Here is a 24553-nt window from a genome sequence, read left to right on the forward strand (position 1 = left end):
GAGTATAAATATTAAATCCCATATATGTGAATATATTACTGTATTACATGATATTTTCCAATATACAGCAATATATATTTGTTTCGTTGGGGGGGGGGGTAGCATACTGAAAATAGTATAACAAATATAAATCCACCAACAGTTGGTTTATATTTGTATTTAAAACTTCGACAGGGATTTTAAAATCTAGTGTTAACACCTAGATTGGTCTTTTATTATGAAATCTGCACGATCGCCGGAGGACGTCAATGACGCCATATATCCGCGACAGTTTTTTTTACAGTAACGTTACTAGGAAAGTGTTGTTGTGGTTGTGACAGCGGTGTCCTCGCTACAGCTTATTCTGTCTCTCTAATGTCTGTGTGTTTTTAGAGCAGTTGATTTGGATCATGTCGTCACAATGGATAGGTCAAAAACTAAAGCCACCAGGCAAAATGAGGAAGTCGCGTCTTATAATAACACTCCCATAACACTCCCTCCTCTCAAATAAACACCCTCGACCAGTGGCATTCCGTGTATTTGTGCCAGTTTTTTATTTACCTATTTCTCTGATTAGTGATATCCAGTGTGTCTGGACAGGTTTTCTAAGGAACTGGGGTTGTTTTAAAGCATCAGGGATGTTGAACGTACCGTCGCAGTCTTTCCCCTCCGCCGGGTCTCAGCAGAGAGTCGCGCACGCCGGACAGTCCAGGAACAAGGTCTGAGCCTTACACTACTACAACAACATGCGTCTGTGTTTAAATGTGTGTGTGTGTGTGTGTCCTTGTTTATATTACATTATGGGGTCGCTATAAGGATAGTAAAACCTGAGATCACCTAGATTGTGCTTGTCTCCATTTTTAAAAGGCTAATAAGTCATACAGGATGAGTTTTTTTTGAGAAAGTAAAAATGCAGAATGTTTCCTGTGAGGGGTAGGTTTAGGGGTAGGGGCTGTGTGTGTGTGTGTGTGTGTGTGTGTGTGTGTGTGTGTGTGTGTGTGTGTGTGTGTGTGTGTGTCCAGTTTGTACGGTATAAAAACCATTACGTCTATGGAGAGTCCCCTCAAAGATAGTGTACCAGACGTGTTTGTGTGTGTGTGTGTGTGTGTGTGTTTGTGTGCGTGTGATGCAGGTGTCACTGAAGCCCGGCCACAGTCTGCTGGACTGGATCCGACTGACCAAAAGTGGACGCGACCTCACTGGACTGAGAGGAAGACTGATCGAGGTGACCGAGGACGAGCTGAAGAAACACAACACCAGGAGCGACTGCTGGACCTGCATTAGAGGTAGAACAGCACAACATTACAATGATTTCTGAAGGACTGGAGACTGAGCTTTGATCACAGGAATAAATTACACTTTAATAAAATACAAAACATTTATTTCAAATTGTAATATTATTTACAATATTTCTGTTTTACTAGCAGCTTACACCAGTGCAAACCCTCTTTCGTTAACTTTAGCCAGCAGTTATCCAAAATAACATTTGAGAGCAGTGGCACCAGCACAAATTTATCATAAAGTTAATTTAATCACACACAGTGGCGTTTCATTCCTGAATCCTCGTTTTGAACAAATTAGGGGAACCAATGATTTAATGGACCATTCATAAAGATAACCATTTATTTAACTCCTGAATGAATGAATCAGCTGTTTGAATGAATCGGATGAATGAACAAACAAATAAAATCAGTCCATATGGCTGTCAGGCGATTGCAAATTTTAATATAATTAATCGCAAATTAATCGCACATCAAATTTGGCTGAGAAATTACCCCCCAAAAGATCATTTAAAGGCACTGTTGTGTAAAAAATCAAATAGACTTTACAAAAAATAGCTTTTGGGTTTTGGGTGAACTATACCTTCATTTTTTAAATTTTTGTTATTAAATGAATATATGAAATTATTTTTTATTGAAATTATATTCTAAATAAGAAACGAAAACTGCCAGTAGCTGACTGTAATGTGCAATTTAATAAGTCATTGAGTCATTCATTCATTTGATTCATTCATTCATTCATTCATTCATTCATTCATTCATTCATTCATTAAGGAGGAAAGTAAATGGTTCTCGTTATGGTTCATTGAATCATTGGTTCAACTGATTCGGTCAAAACACAGATTGAGAAATAAAACACCACTGTTGATTGCTTGGAGATAAATATATATATATATATATATATATATATATATATATATATATATAACATCTAGGCCTGCAGTGGTGCCCTACTTGAAATAACCAACCTCTTAATAAAATCATTGACACCACAGCTGTAGAAACCATCAATATTATACAGAAACTCAGTATATCATGGCGCCACTGCCACCACATCATCTCTAACAGTCATCCACTCCAGGTTTTCCATGGAAACCTCAGCAATATGGTTTTCCCAGGGATTTGAAATAAAGGAAAACTGTGTGTTTTTTGTGCAAATTGTAAGAAAAGAAAATGCGGAGGAATACATTTTTCAGTTTTTGAAAAAAAAGCATCATCAACTGTTTTGAACAATCAAAAGTATGACACATTTCTTTCCGGTGAGGTTCAAAGATAACACTAAGTGTGTTTCATTAAAAATGATTAAATCTCACATTTATTATTTATTTTATTTTTTTATCGTGATTTTATTTGTATGAAAATGTTGACAATAATATAATAATAATGAAAAAAATAATAAATAAAAAATTTCGATCATAAATTTAGGCTACCAGAAAAAAAAATGAATCATGTTAAAAACCATGACTACAAATCATGTTAATTTTTTAAATAAAATGCATTATAGTCTGATTATCTGTACACAAAATCCATCCTCCTTCAGTTACTCGGTGGTACAGGTCATCTCTGTGTGTTTCAGTTCCAATAACAAGCCTTTTCTATCATGAAGGCTAATGCTGAAAGTCGAGTTTGTCCAGGTTTATTTCTGGCATAGGTTTTAATTCGCTTTAGGATGGATAATGTCTGCTCGACTGGAGCAGTGGACAGGGCCTTAATCTGAAATCGCATAAAAGATGATGATATTGTACGCCTGCTAGATGGCCCCGGTGAGGCCAACTTGAAATCCGATTGGCTGATTAAATCCAATGTATTATCTGATTGGTTAAAGCGCCTGCACTGGGGATTCTAAAGGACTCAAGGCAGATTTATTTGTCCCTGGCAACACATGATGCCTGAAATATGATTGGATAAAGCTGTAACATAAACAAACACTACTGGAAGCAGCGCAACCAAGAGAAAAGCTATTAAATTAAGTGAGAAGAATATTGGGAATAACTGAGCACACATTCATTGAAAAATATTTAAAAAAAAATAAGTCTGTGATTCTGAGAGTGAAGAAGGCCTTGCTGGCCCTGATGACCAACCACTGATAACATTGAAATAAAAAATAAAAAGATTTTATTGAATTTTGTAGTTTTATTATAAATTATGTTTCTTCTTCTTCCAGAAGCGTTTCACACATATATGCGGTTCAGCATGATGACTTGAATATAAGTGTGACGTTTTTCATCTTGTTGGAACGGTTTAATTTCTTGTGTCAGTTTTTCTTTTGTCAGATTGAAAAGCTGATCATTTTAAGCCCGTTTTATTTATTTTATTTTTTCCGTTTTTCGAGATCACATCTCATCCAGATCCAGATGCACACGTGACTCTGCGTGTTTGTGTGGTTTTTGTAGGTATGGTCTATAACATCAGTGCCTACATGGATTTCCATCCTGGTGGGGAGGCGGAGCTCATGAGGGCTGCTGGGATTGACAGCACGGACCTGTTTGACGAGGTAATATCCTGCATTTGAAAACTAGATTGTCTGTCTGTGTATGAATAGTGGGTACTTCATTAATTGTCACTGTAATTTACAAATGATAATATTTTAATAAGCTCATATGTAAGAGTGAGTATTGTAAATTAGGGGTGTAAGAAAATATCGATACACGTGAATATCGCGATATTATGTTTGGTGATACTGTATCGATTCTCAAAAACGCTGTATCGATATTTATATATTTATTTATTTACATCCAAGATTCGTGGCTTTGTGTTCGGTTTAAACCACAGACTGTATAACACCCAACCGCTAGATGGCAGTGTTATCTCAGAACGTATAACGGACGCGGACCCGGAGAAGCGCAAGGTAAAAGTAGGGCTGGTCGATTCCGAAATTTTTGGAATCGATTCCGATTCCAATTCCTGTTTCCGGAATCCACACTGTTGTTTTCGATTCTTCTTTTTTTAACAAAATCGATGGTGAACCTAGTTCTGGAGTGACCGCAGGATACAAGGATGTAGAAAGTATCCTTCTCCGAAACTTTATTTGTAAAATGATGATACATTTCCATAATTCTGATGAATTTTAAATGATGGATTCTCCTGAAATGGCCCATATAGCCCAGAAGTAAATGCGATTTAGCCTAATAAATAAAAAGGATAGCACATTATTCATGGATGTGCATTTATTGCATGTTTAAAACTACATGACATGTCTAAAATGCATGTGCACAGTTAAGTTAAATGACTACGTTCAAATAAGTGCTTTTGCACAGAATGTACGAGGCAAAATAACGACAATATTAACAAAAACAATAATAGAGTGCGCAGTTTATTTGTCAATCAGATGCGCGAGCAAGTTGCGTTCATTACTATAGCAACATAGACTCGGTCATTAAGCTGTACTCTAGTATAGGCGCATTTTCTTTGTTATCAATGGATTAATGAAAATAAAAGAAAATAGAAAATTTAAATAAGACCCTCACATCTGCATCTGTAAGCAGCGCACAAAACCTACCGTTGTGGACAACAAAAGAACCATTTCACAATTTAAAATTATGGAGTTTATGTGTGCAAAATGTAGCAAACTTCTCCACGATGCTGGATCACAGAAGAAAACAATGACAATAAACACTATTAAACTAAGTGAATGAAAGGTATAGTAATAATCAGCGATATGCGTTCACATACGGCTTGATTTGAACGTTTCATACCATAAAAAATAAGTAGTTAGAATTACGTTCTAGTGACGTCATCACACAATGACGCAAAAAAACACTGAATTGCTTTATTTTTAACTTGTTATTTGAAACTTACTGTTCAAAAGAACCTTTTGCAAAAATTAAATAGACTTCCAATCATTATTAGTAAGCGAGAGACAAGTGAATAAAGAGGAGTCGATTCCCCGCGATGGAATCGATTCCAAACGTTGGAATCGACTCTCGATTCCCAACGCCTTGGAATCGAGGAATCGATTCTTTTTGGAATCGATTCCCAGCCCTAGGTAAAAGTGCGCGCATCACTAGTGTTTACATTACCAAACCCAGCTCTCAAGACGATAGCATTATTCCGCTCCTGCAGTATACAGAGCTGAAGTGTGGACTCATGTTGGCTTCAGCTAAAAAGAAGCCACTAAGGAAATCGACAAGAATCATTTTGTTTGCAAAATAGGCCAAGTTATAATCTAATACTCGGGAAACACATTGAAACAGAGAGCTCGCTTAACATCCTGACGTCACCCGCACTGCTGAGAAGTGTTTCGATAGAATAGACTGCACGTTTTCCTCTCAGTAACAAAATAAACACACACCAAAACTGACAGCGGTGGCAGGAGAGCGAAAGATAATAGCGATGTGGATATGATGACCAGCTCTGCAGCTCAGTAACGTTACTTGAAACAGCACTTTATACAATAGACTGCTTTATAGAAAACAGCTTTAGGGTCCGATCACACAGAACGCGTTTTTCAGGTTCGAAAACGCGAGGTGCACTGCACTCCCTTTTTTGGTCGGCGTTTTCTCATTCACAAATGAGCAGTGCGCTTTAATGTTTCTAGGCAACCCCCGAATCACCTGTACTGTCAGTCAAATCAATGTAACGGTCAACACAACGGAAGGCCTGCCGCTTCATTCATTCGATTGGACAACAGAACATAAGCACGATGATGTTGCACGCTTTTCCGCTCAGAGTGGACTTTTTTTCAACTTCATGCGCTCGGAGCGCTCCTTCAAAAACGCGAGGCGCAGCAAGCGGTTTAAACGCGAGGCGCCCAGGGCGCATAAGCAGCGCACATAACGCTCTCTGCCAAATGAAATCCATTCAAAAAAGGCGCCTCTCGCTGCAAAAACGCGTTCTGTGTGATCGGGGCTAACGTTACTGTGTTAAAAATAAAACAAACAGTCATTCAGTCATGAAATAGACTGCACTTTCTGTTGTTAAATAGCCACTGCTATACTGTGAACCTTTAAAACATATACACAAAGAATCCTGCAGTCACTTTACATTTTACTTTACTCAGATTGCACAAAATAGTGATTGGTGATATAAATTATACTGTATTAATTAAATAAAATACTTTGTCTCGTGTTTTAGGCTTATGGTTGTGTTCTTTATTCCTTTAAATTATAAAAAACAAAAACACACAAAAAAGAAATATCGCAATATATTGCCTCTCTTACAATATCGCAATATATTGCAATATATCGTATCGTAACCCCTGTATGGTGATACGTATTGTATCGCCAGAGTCTTGGCAATACACAGCCCTATTGTAAATGTTACATATGAATATCTGCATATAAACAGTAGCTGTGTTTCCATTACACTTCAAATTAGGCAATCTGAAATTGCGAATTGAAAATGTGCCCAAAGAAAACGCATCAATTTCACTAAAACTCACCTTTTTTCGCTTGCATGAGGTGGTTTTTCAGGCAATTTGAAAAAGGAAATCTTTGCTGCAATGGAAACAGAAGACGTGACTTCTTTATTAAACTCATAAAATACAATAGAATTACAGGAATACTGCCACAAATGATCATGAAGACATTAAAGGAGATATAAGGGAGAAAGACACACACACACACCTCATATGTGCTGCTCTCAAAGGGGCTTTCCTTGCCATTAATGCTTGGATAACACGCCTACGTCTCCTTCCGTCAAAATATGTGGCATCATTTTTAGAATGGGAAAAAACGTTTTAGTCGCATAACATTGGTTAGTGGAAATGGCGTAATTTAGTTTTTAATCGATATTTAGAAAATAGCGCAAAGGTTTTGTGCAGATCTGTAATGGAAACGCGGCTAGTGAGGCCAAGCCAGAGTTTTTAATAGGTCTATAAAACTTTAAAAAGTCAATAGTAATGAATGTTTATGTATAAAGTGAATTGAAATGTGTCTATTTTGCACTCTTGGTGGTTTAGAGTGTCACCCCTTCATCCCTGTGCACTTTTTTGCTCCATCATGGCTGATTTGTAGATTATACACACAAAAATGATCTGTATTTCCCGTTTAATTCCTATGAGGGTCATTATTGACTGTGAACAATACAAGTGTGACACTTTTTTATGACTATTCGTTTTTGTGTGTGTGTGTGGTCACATAGCGACTACTGCAATAGTAACAGCCTTTCGTACTGTTCCACTGAAGATTTTAAAAATGTCAAACCTTTTTTTCTTCTAAAATGAACAACAGCAGCGTTTAATAGAGGTTAGCAATGTAAAGTCTGCAATTTATAAACTGTGAATACACTGAAAGTTAAACATTTCTAAATGATTTATAAGTCGTGTGAAGAGATGAGTCCAGCTCCTGCGAGGACTTCAGATGAAGCTGTTCTGCATCAACACACAGCCATGCTCAAATTTCGGTTTACCCTAATCATTAACAACATGTATTCTTACATCACTGAGCCCATTGTCTAAGCCTTAAATCATTATATTGATTAATAATACATTGTTAGCCTTTGTATATGTACATATCTGAAATGCATAACTTGAACACAGTCTCTTCTGATGACAAATCACTTTAGATTGTAAAGTAGATGCTGACATTTTCTGTGAAGCTGCTTTGAAACGAGATGTATTGTGAAAAGCGCTATGCAAATAAATGTGAATTGAATTGAATAAGTGCTTTGTTACTGTATACTTAAAGTGTGCTAAAGAAATTAAGTGTGTTTTTGTGCACCAAAGGTCCATCGGTGGGTGAATTATGAGTCCATGCTGAAGGAGTGTCTGGTGGGACGGATGGCAGTGAAGGCCAGTCCTGCTCTTCAAGGTTCAGAAAGCACTTTTGGCATGAACATAATTATTTTCATGCATATTGTCTCATGACCTGGAATTAGAAATATTCAGCCATTTCTGGGCTGAAATCATTGTGTGTACTAAAAAACAGACATTTAACCTGAAATGGTCCTTTAAATTCAAACCCCAAACCAGCTTGTTTTAATTCTTTGTTAAATGTTTCTCTGGTTTTTTCAGCTCAGACAGAGAAGACAGAGAGCACTCATGTGAACGGTATGACAGTATTTTCTAGTTATAAATGCTGAGTTTGGCGATGTTTGACTCATGAGGAGTAATTGTGTGTATGGGTTTCTTCACACCAGGTTTGTCTGCTCCTCCACCCTTAAGACTGGAGCCTTTATCTGCTCCTCTCTCTGCTAAAGATCATCGCCCGCGGTATGTTTTGATTATTAATACAAGCTGTGACTCACTGATCCAGTATCAGCTGGTCTGTGTGTGTTTTAACTTCTTATTGGGCTAATGAGTAATGTTGAGGATATGTGTTTGAGCTCAGGTCTAGTTCATGACACTTCTCAGAAATAGTTATTGTGCTGTCAGTATTTTTAGTATTTGATTGAAATTAAAGAGTATGTTTTTCATCTTTAGGTATGATTGGTTTCAGACAGATGCCACTGTCAGTATTGTCGTTTACACCAAGCGAAAGGTTGGTAAGGTGCAGTGGTTATGTGGTTGTCTGCTCTCAGATGTAGAAGGAGAATGTGAAGTAAAGTCAAGCACTTTATGGTTTTCCCGTCGCCAGATTCCCAGCTCCGGCTGTGCGGTGGTGGATCTGCAGGGCGATGCTCTGCGGGTGGAGATGCTTTTGGGGAAGATGTCGTACCTCCTCTACTGGCGTGAGTCTTTCACCAGCATTACAGATATTGTTCTGTATCTGCTAACCGTTATCAAGTCGGGGATGTGCATTACCTTTTTTACACATAGAGGCTATATTGAATGCTTTGTAGCACACGCATAAAACATATGTTACATCTCATAAAACAACCACAAGCAGCACGATTCGTCACTTAAAGATGCAGGTGACCGGCAAAAAGACTGATAATGGGTGATAGGGCACGCAAAATCCAACCCTTACCTTGAAAACTTTTCAGACAAACATTTTCTTTCTTTGCCCCAAATGGCAAACTGCAGGACACGTATTGCTTAACATTGCCAATTTTGTTCATATAGCCCAATATCTCTGACTACAATCCAAACAGCATCCATTTACAATTCAACCTCACAACAACTTTAAACTTAAATAAAATTCAATTTAAAGAAGATCTACATTTCTTATTTTCATTCATGGAAAATGTGCCACTGTTAGTGGATGATTTCTGCCACTTGTTGCTTAATTTGACCTTCCACAATTTTAAGCCTATATTTTGTTTAAATTGGAAAGTCTTAAAGGAATACTTCATCATTTTTAGAAATGGGGCTTATTCAACTTCTTTCCTACATTTAGAAATGTGGGCAAATGCATTTTTGTCTCAGTGCATGCATTGTTTTAGTGTGGCAGGGTCACTGCTAGCTTAGCTTAGCATAATGAATGGAATCCTATGTTGCCAGCTAGCATGTCCTGAGTAAAATTGATAAAAACAAAACTAAACAAAAAAACACCTGATTGCTTCTTGTGGCCTGCGTATTCACAACGAGTAGAAATAGCGATGCAGATTAAGACTAGGCGATTTCCAAGGCAGATATTGACTTGGGACTATATTATGAAGCACTGCACTGCTGCTTGGGCACAGAGATATCACGGCTCTCATCCTCACGTCCTCTGGCTGTTGAGCGATCACAATGTGTTGTTTGATATCTCTGTGCCCAAGTAGCAGTGCTTTGCCTGTGCTTCCCCATGATGTAGTCCCAAGTCAACATCTGCCTAGGAAATCACCTTAATCTGCATCGATATTTGAGAACATACTGATGACTGATGTCCCATCAATTTATTCCTTAAATGTCCTTTAAATGTTCTTAAAAAGGTCTTAAATTTACCTTCATTAAACATGCAGAAACCCTGTGTTGGTAAACGTGCACTTTTAAAATGAAAATAGCATGAAATGACCACTATAACCAGTAGATGTCTGCAGAGGACCACTCATTAGTTCATTTGCCTTAAATAATTTCACAGATTATTAAATGACTATTATAGCAAACTTTAGTGTTTTTAAGACCAGATCCCACCAGCTTAGAAGGGTTAACTACTGAGATTTACTTGAAAATACGAAATCAATTAACAGTTTAATTATTAATACCAATAATGTGATACATTATTTGAATAACGCATTGAATATTTTATTGTAATTTGTTAAAAATAGATTTATAGGGGTTTTTTAACAGTAGAAGCTGCTAAACGTATTCAGGCTGGTTTTTGTACACTGAGATTTTGACAGGCTTGTCAGTTTTGTCCAGTACTTTGCAATGGTAATCACTGTCAATCATGGCAATCTCAGGAGGGACTCGGAAGAATTTAGCGGATTCACCCCCGTAATTAAATGTGTCTGTCACTAGCTGGCCTTCTTGTTTTTAAAGGATACTGAGCGCATGCGACTGACTTCACACACCAACAAGCGGCTGTGTTTTACACACATGGAAAACTGAATTGCATGCATGCTACTGCAGCAATTTTTTTCATTGCCCTGACCGTTTTTATCATAGCGCGTGCGACATGTAGGTTAAACTGTACAGCCCTGCAAGTTTCCATGACAATTTTCTTTTCCAGGCCTGTCCGGTGAAGTTCAAGGCCGTGTTGATGGTGAGTAGTATGTTAAATTAGACATGCTTTTTTGTGTTTAATTCAGAATTATATTGAAAATTATCCACACCAAAAAAACACTATGGTGGTACATGCATAGGATCCGCTAATATTACTGTACTCCTTTGAAATCATTGCATTTACTCTATGGTCTTAAAATATTTGAAATATGAATTATCAAAACTGTTCTCATTATAAATAAGTGTTTCTGTATTTCCTCTGCTTATAGTCCAGACGGCCCACTCGGTAGGAAAAGTTCAGTTGTGTCTGCACAAATCTGTTAAAGACAAGTGGACGCAAGTGGGGCAACCGCTAGAACTCCATGACACCTTTACTCAGAGTAAAGATCGTGGTGAGTGACAAACCTGTCAACGCAATTTTCAGGCAAACATCTAAATTAAGTTTTTAAAGAGAAAGGTATTGAGCTACAGGACTGAATCATTAGGGGTGTTGATGGACTCGACCTCCTCCATCTGTGTTTGATCATCGCTCTGAATCTGATCTGGAAACAGTCTTTCACAAAAACATGATTTTCTCAGGTTTTTGTTCAAAATGTTGCTTATTTTACGAAACCTACCCATATTCAGGTGTTGATGAAAAAGGAATGCATGAAGCTAGAATAAAAGTTTGTGTGTGTGTGTGTGTGTGTGTGTGTGTGTGTGTGTGTGTGTGTGTGTGTGTGTGTGTGTGTGTGTGTGTGTATGTGTGTGTGTGTGAAGAGATGTGTAAAAGAAGAGGGTCAGCTCTTTATTTTTTTATATTGCATTCTCAGATATTCATTAAACTAAATATTCAATGGGTATTACATTTTTGTGAAAATTGTCAAAAACCCAGGCGGTGGCTGGCAAAAAAATTTTTTAAACACTGGTGGGGAAAGAGTTACACATAGCTTTTGGTATATTCCAAACTTTCAGAATTGAAATGAGATTTAAATGCAAATAAATAAAGATTTTTTAACATTTTAGATGTTCATATTCAATTAAATATTACTAATTACTTAAAATATGAGTGTTTATTATGTGCATCAGTGCCTAAAACAAAGACTGAGTTTGGAAGTGTTTGTATCTGCTGTTCCTCTTAAACACTAAAATTACAAACCTTTTTGTTAAACTGTTAAAGGTGCACTATGTAAGTTTTCTGTCCACTAGAGTTCGCCTATTCAAAACAAAGGCGTAGTTTGATGACGCAAGGTTTGAGCTCAGCATCTTGGCACGTGTGGTCTTCAGGTCACAGCCGGTGGGAAAGAATCAGGATAGGTGTTACTCTGTGCGTTCGCTCAGCGGCTGCTGTGACACTTGTTCACACTGCTAAGAGTAAATCGCTAACCGGAAAAACCAGAAACCGAGGGGAACGGAGATATGACGCAATTGACAGGCGACTTCCAGGTTCCTTAGTTAAAATAGCAGTTTTCTCACAATTTACAAATAATTGGAAAGGTATTATTGTTATAAGGTATTATAAGAATAATTTAGGTCATTGTAAGAACTCAACTGAACAAAATATATAACACTGGCCTAGTGGTTTTTGGATATTTAACAGCATGTTAATATTACTCAGCACTTAATGTATTATTTCACTGTAACAGGAACACTTTAAATTAAAGTGTAACCGACTATTTAAACAGATATTTTTGCTGATATTTGAATATTAAGTGAGTACATTTACCCAGTTTCCTCCATATTGCATTTCCCCCCCACATTTCTTTCCGGTTTTATGGAATTTCTTTATTGTTGTAATATGTTGCTGGGTCTCCCTCTCAAAAAAATGTATCAAAGAAATAACTCGATGAAACATAAATTAATATTAATGTTTGTTTCATCACAGGGCTCTTCTACAGGGAATGTGTGTTGGTTTCAAAAGCAGAAGTCACACATGACACGCAGGTCTTGCGTTTACGACTTCCTCCAGGGTCACGAATGCAAGTTCCTGTGGGGAGACACGTCTACCTCAAAACGTCTGTCCAGGGTAACGTGACGCATCAAGTGCGCTTCTGATCTAAAATAATCGGAATGGAAGGCGTGTATGGTGTTTTTAGCAGGCTGGTTTTGTGTGTTGGGTGAACAGGTACAGATGTGGTGAAACCCTACACACCAGTGGATCAGACGCTAATACCTCCTGCACAGTCCAGTGCTGAAATGGGCTCAGACATACATCTCATGATAAAGATCTATCCTGATGGAGTGCTGACCTCTCACCTCGCCAACCTTCCTATTGGTTAGTATATCACATATCTTTTTTTGTTTTGTTTTTTAACCTGGAAGGAGTATTGTGTGCTTTTGCATCAGGGCTGGGCAAAAGTCATCCTTTCAGGTTATGAATCAGAATAACTGGAAGTGGAATTTACTATATTTAAACACATTCAACAAATCGTCCACCGTCATCATTTATATGAGACCTATAAATTATAAAAATAAATAAATTAAATTATGCATAGGAGTTGTATGAACTTTTACATTTTAACTTGAATGTCAATTCTAGTTCCTGTTTGGTAACTCAGTTCAAATTTGAATAAAAAAAAGAAAGAAAGCTCAATTCAATTGTTAATGGCACTCAACCGTGTTTTTCACATGTAGAAAAAAACAAAAGCGCAAATACACTGATCTGTGTTACATTATGACATGTGATGTGAATAGCACTGATGATCTCTTCATCCCGGATCCTGTTAGCGGGTGGGATATATTAGGCAGCAAGTGAACATTTTGTCCTCAATGTTGATGTGTTAGAAGCAGGAAAAATGGGCAAGGGTGAGGATTTGAGCGAGTTTGACAACGGCCAAATTGTGACGGCTAGACGACTGGGTCAGAGCATCTCCAAAACTGCAGCTCTTGTGGGCTGTTCCCGGTCTGCAGTGGTCAGTATCTATCAAAAGTGCTCCAAGGAAGGAACAGTGGAGAACCGGCCACAGGGTCATGGGCGGCCAAGGCTCATTGATGCACGTGGGGAGCGAAGGCTGGCCCGTGTGGTCCGATCAAACAGACGAGCTACTGGAGCTCATATTGCCAAATAAGTTAAATGCTGCCTCTGATATAAAGATGTCAGAATACCCAGTCCATGCCTCGACGGATCAGGGCTGTTTTGGCTCCAAAAGGGGGACCAACACAATATTAGGGAGGTGGTCATAATGTTATGCCTGATCAGTGTAAATGGTACATTTGTTTTATTCTTATGTATTCTGACAGTTTCACTTCCAGTGACTTTTTTTGTGATATAACATAAAATTGTATTAACAATAATATCATAGAAACTCATTTGTCATAGCTTTAATAAGGGAGTTGAATCTATTACATTGTGCAACCTCTAATGATTATATGTACCAGTTCATTTGCATAAATCATTTCTCTAAAACATAATTATTGGACTGGGTGCTTGAAATATATTGAAGAAGTTGTTTTATTCTGCTCATGCTTTTGAAAAGATTTTATTCACTGTCCATTTCTTATTACATTTAATCGTGTTTTCCAGTTTGAAAATAGCCATGAAAGCTGGAATTCATTTGTAATGTCATCAGAGGTCGACAAAGTACGCAACTCTATTACTTGAGTAAAAGTACAAGTCAAATATTACTGTTTTTGTAAAAACAGATTTTTACTCTAGTAAAAGCACAGAAGTATTTGTTTTCAAAAGTACTTAAGTATCAAAAGTATATTTTCTTTTTTATGCCAATGCATTATTTTATTATTGTTGTATAAAGCACATTATGCCATCATGGTTTAAGCCAGTCAGTGATGCTCCATCTGACGTACTAGCATACGACTAACTTAAACTCATTTAAATACTTGTAGAAAAGTTACAAAGCTCTTTATAAAGCGCTGTCACTTTAAGGCCGAATGCACTGATCCAATACACTGATACACATCTGATATTCTCCCAACTTTACTCTTCTCTTTCTCCCAGACGTATATATTTTTAATATTTTATTAAAAATATTATATTATATTATTTAATATTTAAGAAATGCACCAAGTGTATGCCAACTAAACCAATCTTGATTTTTTTTTAAACTGAAACATACTTTCAAAGTATGGCTATGGGTGCACACACTGTGCCTAAGAACCGTCGTCTTCCATTTTGCTATGAACAGATCAGTGTTCAAAAAAAGTTATAAGACCCTATAAGAGCATTTTCTGACAGACTGTCTGAAACCACAACAACAAAAAACCTTTTAAAGAAGGAAAAAATCATCCTCCGACTTTCAGAGCTGCTACAGAAACGACTTTCGACCTTGATAGATGTAGTGGAGTAAAAAGTACGATATTTGTCTTTCAGATGTAGTGAAGTAAAAGTCATAAGATTACAGAAAAAAATAATACTCCAGTAAAGTACAGATACTCAAAAAGTGTCCTTAAGTACAGTACTCAAGTAAATGTACTGAGTTGCTGTCCACCTCTGAATGTCATGTTTTTGGCTGTTCCAGGAGCTGCTCTGTCAGTAGGCGGTCCGGAGGGCTCCTTCACGACCCGTGTCCTGCGTGACGTCACTCATCTGTACATGTTAGCAGCCGGCACAGGATTCACACCCATGGCTCGCCTCATACGGCTGGCCCTACAGGACCTCACATTAATCAGGTCTGAAAAACACAAAGATGCGACATTTGCTCACTTAAGACACCGTTTAAATCTACAGTTTTTGCAGACTTTTGCTTGTATCAAGAGCAGAGCATCCATAGACGTAGTTCATCACATTAAAGGGGTGGTTGATTATGATTGGACTTTTTTAACTTTATTTAGTGTGTAGTGTTGCTGTTTGAGTATAAACAACATCTACAAAGTTATGATGCTCAACCCTCAAGGCAAAGGGAGATATTTTCTTTTACAAAGGGGGTGAGATTATCATGCCAGAATATGCTAATCTATGACTTGAAGATAGTTAACTCATAAATTCATCAACTATCCACTGTCTCATTCTACATTAGGGTTGGGCATCGAGAACCGGTTCTAACTTGGAACCGTTTAAAAAATAACGATTCCATTGGAATCGTTTAGAAAATTTATTTTCGGTTCCGATCTTCGGTTCCAAGCGTGCAAGTTTTGGTTTCCATGGCCACGTGATTTCCGGAGCTTGCACGCCCGCTTGTTCTTTTAGTCATGGAAGCCCGGTAAGCGGCTCTGAAGTGTGGATTTATTTCACTTTTAAAAGGCTGGGTCATCACAGTGCAACTAGTGTTGTCAAAAATATCGATACTGAAATATCTGAAAAGATACGATAGCCTGCTCAGCCTACACAATCCATCCCAGCTGCTGTCCTCTCCTCTCTGACCGACAGCGAGTTGACGCGCAGCCGCATATATTCTCATTCAGCCGGTTAACCCTCTGAACACGACGGACGCGCGTTCTGCTGGACTTTTCCTCATGACAGCGTGTTAGTGTTAGTGTGTGTGATCGGTCTGAATTTCGCGCGGGATTGCACATAATTCTACGAATCCCCGCAGATTTCAAGCTCACATCTGAAGCGCACGCGCACACACACACCGTAATAAAGCCCCCTCTGACATACAAGTGCAAATATGTGCTTCTTTTTACAGCTTATTATTGGTCAAATACACTCAAACAAATTCTCAGTGCACATTTTGAAGAGTATGTAAACACAGTCTTAAACAATTCAGGACGAAATGAAGAATGAGTAACAGGAGCAGTGTTCAGGATCAATGAGTGCGGCAGTTCTTAAAGGGACAGCAGTCATTTGTTATTCAAAGTCAAACTACAAAAAGACAAACGATCACACTGCTCTTGATTGATCAACTTGTCTAACTTTAATGGTTTTATATGAAACTATTTAATTTTTTGCAAATACATTATCCAATGTTATTTTAAATTTATTTAGCCACTTTGCGTTTTTTTATTCAGTTTCTTACCTGAATGTTAGACCTACCTGAAAAAATAAAGCAGTCTATTTCATTTATATCTTTTATTCTATTGTATTTATTTGTGCTATTTTGTGTAATTTGTATCTTTGTTTATTCAATTTAACATTCAAAATCAAGCTTACTTGTGCTGTGTGTAAACTATTGCAACACAATTACCCCGTTGTAAAAAATACATTGAGTTAACAAATATTTGTGAGATAATTTTAATAGTCATTGATCAATGTTTATATATGAGAAAAAGCTTAAATGCTTTATCATATAAAGTGATCTCTTCAGAAGAAATGTTTGATTGCCTAGACTTTCAAAAGACAGACAAAATTTTTTTTTTATAAAAAATATCTAATTGACAGTATATGCAGCGTTTTTCCCCCGTGGTATTGAAAATAGCATTGAATATCGATGTGACATGTTTTGACTCCACCCCTCAAAGAATCGGAATCGAGAATCGAAAAGAACCGGAATCGAAAGTAAGAATCGGAATCAGAATCGTTCAAATCAAAACGATGCCCAACCCTATTTTACATGTTGTCACTTCTTCTTTAGTCTCTCCGTCACTGTCAGACTCAGGTTTGATCATAAAAGGCTGAACAGTTTCATTGCATGAGGTTATCAGAGCTGATAACTGGAGTTCTTGAAGCTCCGCCCCATGAGTAGACGCTCATTTGCATTCAAAGGGAATGCTCACTCTCAAAAAGTGACAATTTTAACATGCTATCTGTGGGGTGTTTTGAGCTAAAACTTCACACGCACACTCTGGGGACATCAGAGACTTATTTCACATCTTGTAGAAAGGTGCAGTCAACCACCCCTTTAAAAGGGTAGAGCTGTCATGATTTCTCAATTGTTAAAAATCCTGGATTGCACTTTAGCCGTGTTGAGCAAAATACCACAGACGAGAATCCATGAACTGCATTATTAGACAATTTCCTAAAGCTGCACGATGTATTTAAACCTTTTAAAAATCATTATATAGCACAGTGCTATTGTGAATTAACAAAGGCTACGATTCGGTGAAATAATCATATGCCCTGCGGGTTTAATATTTTTGTGCTTTAATTATTTACATGTGTGTAGGTTATGTGTATCAGAGCGGTGTCTCCGTTCACAGTAAATGCTGCTCCACATGATCTGCTATCGTTTACATGCGTGAAGCGTCTCAGACTCCATCAGTTTGGGCTGCTTATAAACTGCATCTGCATCTGCCATTTCACCAGATTTGTAACATAAATCATTTCTAAACCTACTACAACCAGCAGAATGCATCAATATGTTTCTAAATATGCAAACTGTTTATTGCCTTTTCAAAATAAATGTTCAACATCTTACTATGAGTCTGTATGTTTTGATGTCCACATATCATGTTCAAGAAACTACAGCGGCTCTAGCAAATATAAAGATGAAGTGAACATTTGAATTAAATGTAATTTGGCCAATATTAAATAAGGATTTAATCTGTCTATTTAATATTGTCTATTTTATTACCACAAGAAATATTATCCGATTACTCGATTACCAAAATAATCATCAGTGACTGCCCTATTCAAGGGTTAGTTCAATCAAAAATGAAGATCCTGTCATCCGATACTTGCCCTCGTGTGTCAAAGCCCACAAGACTTTCATTCATCTTTGAAACACAAATGAAGATATTTTTAATAATAACATTTCTTTCTGTTCAGCCAAAACTTTGATGTTTCATGACACACATGAAGACATCCTAATATGTATTGATTCCATTTATATTTAGTCTTTTGCTTCCAGATTGTTTGGCTATTAATTAATTGTCTCTAACATGAAAGAACATCCATGAATGCAATTCACAAACGGCACTGGTGACAGTGTGAACGCAGCTTTAGTGATTAAGGCCCCGTCCACACGAAGCCAGAGCTTTCCCAATCCGATATTTTTTTTCCTCGTTTCAAGAAATATCAGCGTCCACACGAGATTACCAAAACGGACTAAAAACGATGTAGTTTGCATGCCAGGCCAGTGTGTGGCGCTGTAATTCTGCCACAGAAATACACTAAAAACGGAGAAGAAGAGTTGTGGCTAGCAGGGGTAAAGCAGTGGTCGGAGGTGAGGCACAATCTCACAATAAAATAACAATAAATACATTTGCTACTTAACAGATGTGTTTTATTAATGCCTACACCTACCCCGACCCTAAACATACCCTTACAGGTGTGCAGATATGGTCATTAAATGAGGCGATATTGATGTGCGCATGCCCAGTGCCTGTAGTTGTATCCCTTACATCTTCACCGTGCTGGACGTAGTGTGATGACATCACCGTTTCAGAAAATATACGGATTCGCTGTACACACGAAAACGAAAGATGATCGTTTTTAGATTTACCCACTTTGGGACCCGGTTTCGAAAAATATCGGATTCATGCTTCCACAACGCCGGATCCGTGCGGACGAAACGCTGATACGGTACAAAATGTATACGTATACAGCTAAACGCGTCTCCGTGTGGACGGGGCCTAAATGTGCTTCTTTTTTATACTTACCCTCATAAATGCCTGAAGTAACACCATTTTAACTGATCCTACAGTTTAAAGGGTTAGTTTACCCACAAATGAAAACTAGCCTATGATTTACTCTCCCTCAAGTCGTCCTAGGTGTGTATGACTTTCTTCTTTCAGACAAATACAATCAGAGTTATATTAAAGATGCCCTGGCTAATCCAAGCTTTATAATGGGTGTGACTGTCCATAAAAGTGCATCTGTCCATCATATAACTGCTCCACATGGCTCTGGGGGTTAATAAAGGCCTTCTGAAGCAAAACGATGTCTTTGTGTGAGAAACATATCCATATTTAAAACTTTAAAGACTAAAATAACTAAGCGCAACGATTTACAGCGAAAGAGTAACCCTTGACACATGCGTATTGACGAACACAGAAGTTATCCTCTATTAACCCCCGGAGCCATGTGAAAAAGTATTATGACGGATAGAGGCACTTTTATGGACTTCATAGACGAGGCAACAATTCACTGCCATTATAAAGCTTGGAAGAGCCAGGACATTTTTAATATAACTGATTGTATTCATCTGAAAGAAGAATGTCATATCCACCAGAATGACTTGAGGGTGAGTAAATCATGGGCTAATTTCTCTTATTTTTGGGTGATCTATCCCTTTAAAGGGTAACTAAACCCCTATTCACAGCCTAACTCCGCCCACTGGCAATAGTTGAAAAATGCTGAAAAAGTGGGCAGAGCCCAGCAGAGACAGAGGGGACGAGGGCGGGGCTGTGCGCAAAGATGGATAGTGACTGTAGTGATGACAGTAGCTTTGCAACAGAGCGGTCATCTAAAGTAGAGGACTTTTCTCCACCACCTTCACCTGAAGTGGAGCAGGGTGAAATGTCTGTAGACACAGAGCCTTATCAATCGAGCCGCTGGCTCAAACTGCGTTAGCTCCCGAGGCCGACGATGCTTTCATTCATTCATTCATTCATTCATTCATGCTAGCGAAGCAGCAGCGCAAGAGAGAATGAGACCACTAACTAATCTATGAACATTGAACAGCCATATCATTATATTGAACGCCACTAAAAAAGCACAGGACCAATAAGTTCAAACCTAATAGCCGATTACAACAGATTTTCTCAAATAAAAGTTCGACTACATACGCCAGCACGTTACGTTGTTGTTGTTCGTTACCACGGCAACCATTTACGTGTCAGGGTTTGTCTGAAAGCGTCTGAAGTATGAAAATTATCTGTGGACATGACGGGCGGCAAAAACATCAGAAGAAAAGCTTAACATGTACTTACAACTACATTATTTATCTGTATTTTCTTCATTAGGATGTTAAAAGCAAGTGACAAAAAAGTTTCATTTATAATGTTTCTACTTCATGTAACATGAGCGCTCATACTGGACTGAAGCCGTTCTCATCATGTGATCACGGGAAAACATTTCTCAAGCCGCCTTTCCACTGCACACGACATTCGGACACGACTGTCGGAGTTTGCCCCCTAGTGGCAGTCGCACAGAAATGTTATTATGATCGTACACGGCAACATGGGAGATATCTTGCGGTCTCATTTGTATACTTCTCTAGAATCATATCGAAACCTTCTCATATACGGTAGACAAAAACATGATGACACACTGCGTCTTTTAAGTGTTTTTATTTATTTATTCTCTGATCTGTTCATTCTTCCAACAGCCATAGGACCGGACCAGCCGCCTCAAACTAGTAAACTAGATCACATAAGTTAAATTACTAAGGTGAACTGTGATTCACTCTCACAGACACACACACACACACACACACACACACACACACACACACACGAGCGGCGCAGCGATCGTTACACAAGAGCCAGACAGCAGCCGCTGACCTATCTAATATCAGCACTAAATAATACCGTTTACTCTTATTCACACACTGAATATAATGATGGTGTGTGTGTGTGTGTGTTTCAATTACCGGCTGACCCCGACCCATTCGGCAGATTTATTTAGAAAAATATATAATATAATATTCATCTATTATGCATTTTTAAAAAGGTTGTAAAACAATATAAAACCGGATAAACAAAAAGAATAATAATTCTCAACTTGCGCACACACTGATTTGATTGGACAACTTTGGAATACATCACATCCGGTCGGCGTGTCGCATACGGTGTAGTCGCTCAAGTTCAAATATTTGAACGCATCCGAAGCTCAAAACGGATCCGTAAATTCCGCATTCGCATATGGTCGGCACCCCACGCAATCCCTGTACGACTCTCCATTGGAAATGAATGACTTCCGGTCCGACGGCGGTCGTTTGTCGTGTGCAGTGGAAAGGCGGCTTCAGGGCGTGGTGAGCTCGTGCCAGGGGCGTGGATAGTGAGCCGTTGGAAGTACCATCCTACGTCACGAAGCACCACAACGTCCAATAGGAAAATTCAACTGCAGTAGCCACCGTTCAACCTTAAGAGGGCAGCACTAAGACGTTTATACACCATATATTATAGAATTAAAACACTTTATACCCAAATGTCAAAACATTTACTCGAATCAATAAACAGCATTAATAAAGCCCCAGTCTTGCAGATCATTAACTAAAAAAAGTAAACCTTTAAGTGTTTTCCTAGATTTAAGCATTAACACAACACGCAGTTTGTGTGTGTGAATTCAAACAGGAATGTTTTTTGTGTCTGTATCTCTTTTCAGAAAAGCCAAGCTGATGTTCTTTAACCGTCAGGAGAGGGACATTCTTTGGTGCTCTCAGCTGGATGAACTCTGTGCGAAGGAGGAAAGGTATCGTTCATCACACTGCACAAAATATCCCGTTTGACCACTCCGTGGGCTTGGGCACGGTGACATTCTGTGGGCGAAGTGCAGTCATCTGTACAGCGCTTGATACATTAGAGATTGATTCTAAGCAGCTTCACAGTAAAAATAACAGTTTTAATGCTTCATAATTCCTCAATTTTGAATAAATTTTTTTTACAGCTGTAAACATTACAGCTTTTTCAGCTGTAGACATTAGTGTCATTATTCAGCTCATTTCAGATTCACAGTTGATTGAGTCCCGACGGTCATGTGTGTTTGATAGGTTTGAGGTGGAGTGTGTTCTGTCAGAGCCCGAAGACTCATGGAAAGGCCGGAGAGGGCGGATAGATGCTTGTATGCTGCAGAACTTCCTGGAGAGACCGGAAAACTCCAAGTGTTTAGTGTGTGTGTGCGGCCCAACTGGATTCACAGAGCTAGCAGTGCAGTGAGTCATTTAATGGAACACACACACCCACACACACACACACACACACACACACACACACACACACACACACACACACACACACACACACACACAAACAAACTTTTACAATTTTAGAAACTATTTGTGTGAGTGCTTTATATATATTTTTTGTGCATTCATTTTAATAATTTTAATAAAAGTGGTTCTAGAGGACAAAAGTATGTAAAAAAAAAAAGGTCATACAAAAATCAAAAACTGTGTATATATACACACACACACACACACACACAGAGGTAATTAGATTTATAATCAGAAATATATCAATGGGTAGGATTTGATATATATTTATCCTACACATTGATATATATTTCTGATTCAGTTGAGGGAAAAATAAATATACGTATGTATGTATGTATGTATGTGTGTGTGTGTGTGTGTGTGTGTATATATATATATATAATTACATCTATACTCAGATTTCAGATGGGGAAAAAATGTATGCTTTTTTTGTTTTTAGTTTTGTTTGCATTAACACAGCCAAAATCCTCAAAACAACAAAAATGAGAAAGGACACATACGGATGTATGCTTTCTAAAGGTTTATTTTCTGTTCTGTAATTGAAATGCTTGTTTTTTTTCTCATTGTCTTCAGATTGGTCAGACAGCTGGACTTTAGTGAAGAGGAAATTCACATTTTTCAGGGCTGATCGAGATGCTGGAGTGTAACATGGATTTCTTATACACACACTTGCAGATTATTTCTATGCATACACAATGCACTTTCCAGTTATAATGAAACTGCAACAACTGTTCAATCAAATGCGTGCACTTATAGATTCTAGAGGACTCTTGCTTTCCAACATTTCCATTAGAAGTGATGTGTAATGAAACTTAAGCTTACTTTGGACCAGTTTTGCTGCTGTTTCTCCATAGATCAAACCGAAATGTCAGTAAATCCGGATGCAAAAGATCAGTCATGAGAAAGTATAATAATTACTGTTTACTGTAATTACTGTAATGCTAATCTGACTACCAAATGAAAAAGGATTTTTAGTAACACTTTACTTAAAAACTTTATGTATAGTGCATTATAAAGGCATTCATAATGTATATCTTTGCATAAATAATTGTGAACAAAAGTGCATTATGATATTCACAGATTCCTTCTTACATCTGAAATGTGTTTTAATGCATTATATGCATTGTTATACCTTTAGAAAGTATAAGCAGGCAGTACACTATAAGGCATAATTAATGCATTAAACACACCTTTATAATGCATTATATATGAAGGCTTTAATTAGTGTTACCGGTATATATTTTATCTAAGAATATGTAAAGATAATATATTCTAAAGCGTTGGAGTGCAATTCCCCTTCAAAATTGTAAACTCTTAAATGTTTTGTGCCTCTAGTGTGTCGTATCTCACCTGGAATCTGAAGAAATCGCATTTATCTGCGCTGATAACTAAATCTAAATATCACGGGCCTGATGTCATGAAAAACCTCTACTCTAATGCAAACTATAGCAAAGCACTTTCTGTTGCACCGGCAGACGTTCTGATCAGGCAGTGTGTGTATCGTGTTCCTGAGGATAAAATGTGTTTGAATGCACTGCAGTCCAAATGTTTATTTATTTTTAGAAGAAAGCACTGAAATATGAATGGCTGTATAAAACTGATAGTTATTTGACTCTCCAGTCATCTTTGTACAAACCCCTGATGGCTCCAGCGGGAAGCGTTCACAGGGCTTCTCATGAGAGGGGAGGATTAGATACGTGGCATTACAGGAATAATTCACTTCAAAATGAAAATGTCCTGATATTTTACTCATCCCCACATCATCCAAGATGTTCATATCTTTCTTTCTTTAGTCAAAAAACTTTTTTGAGGGAAACATTCCAGGTTTTTTCTCCACATAATGGACTTCAATGGGACCCAACGGCTGAAGGTCCAAATCAATGCAGTTTCAGAGGAAGAGCTTAAGAGGCTCTGATGATCCCAGAGGAATAGGGTCTGATAAAAGCGGTTTGCATGAGCAATTTGTAAGCACTGGGGCCATACTTCTGCCTACGTCTAGACCTTTCCGTAGCGAGCCGCAGAGCAGCACAAGATGAGCAAATTAGGTTAAAAAGTATATACATTTTCTTTTCTTTTTTTTAAATTGCCGATAGTTTGTCTGGATTAGACCGTAGTCCTCTATTATCGGGCAGAACCTTTGA

The 24553-nt window shown here is 37.9% G+C and overlaps 1 protein-coding gene across 1 annotated transcript; it reads left to right on the forward strand.

The window, feature by feature from the left end:
- The first annotated feature begins 250 nt into the window (after positions 1 to 250).
- cyb5r4 (cytochrome b5 reductase 4) lies at positions 251 to 24414 on the forward strand. Its single transcript, XM_067449377.1, has 16 exons — positions 251 to 698; positions 1112 to 1265; positions 3653 to 3753; positions 7924 to 8008; positions 8212 to 8247; positions 8337 to 8409; positions 8620 to 8677; positions 8774 to 8867; positions 10733 to 10765; positions 10995 to 11117; positions 12590 to 12730; positions 12830 to 12979; positions 15180 to 15330; positions 21806 to 21892; positions 22191 to 22352; positions 22986 to 24414. The coding sequence occupies exons 1-16, from the start codon at positions 618 to 620 to the stop codon at positions 23038 to 23040; spliced, it is 1584 nt and encodes a 527-aa protein (XP_067305478.1). The 5' UTR covers positions 251 to 617; the 3' UTR covers positions 23041 to 24414.
- Positions 24415 to 24553: the final 139 nt, after the last annotated feature.

The sequence above is a fragment of the Pseudorasbora parva genome, chromosome 7, assembly GCF_024679245.1.
Source record: "Pseudorasbora parva isolate DD20220531a chromosome 7, ASM2467924v1, whole genome shotgun sequence".
Taxonomy (NCBI): domain Eukaryota; kingdom Metazoa; phylum Chordata; class Actinopteri; order Cypriniformes; family Gobionidae; genus Pseudorasbora; species Pseudorasbora parva.

Excerpts from the sequence above, each read along its gene's own strand:
- cyb5r4 (XM_067449377.1), top strand. The coding sequence starts at position 618 with ATGTTGAACGTACCGTCGCAGTCTTTCCCCTCCGCCGGGTCTCAGCAG. Across the intron at positions 12,980-15,179 it reads CCTCGCCAACCTTCCTATTG|GAGCTGCTCTGTCAGTAGGC; the intron begins GTTAGTATATCA and ends TGGCTGTTCCAG. Across the intron at positions 15,331-21,805 it reads CAGGACCTCACATTAATCAG|AAAAGCCAAGCTGATGTTCT; the intron begins GTCTGAAAAACA and ends ATCTCTTTTCAG.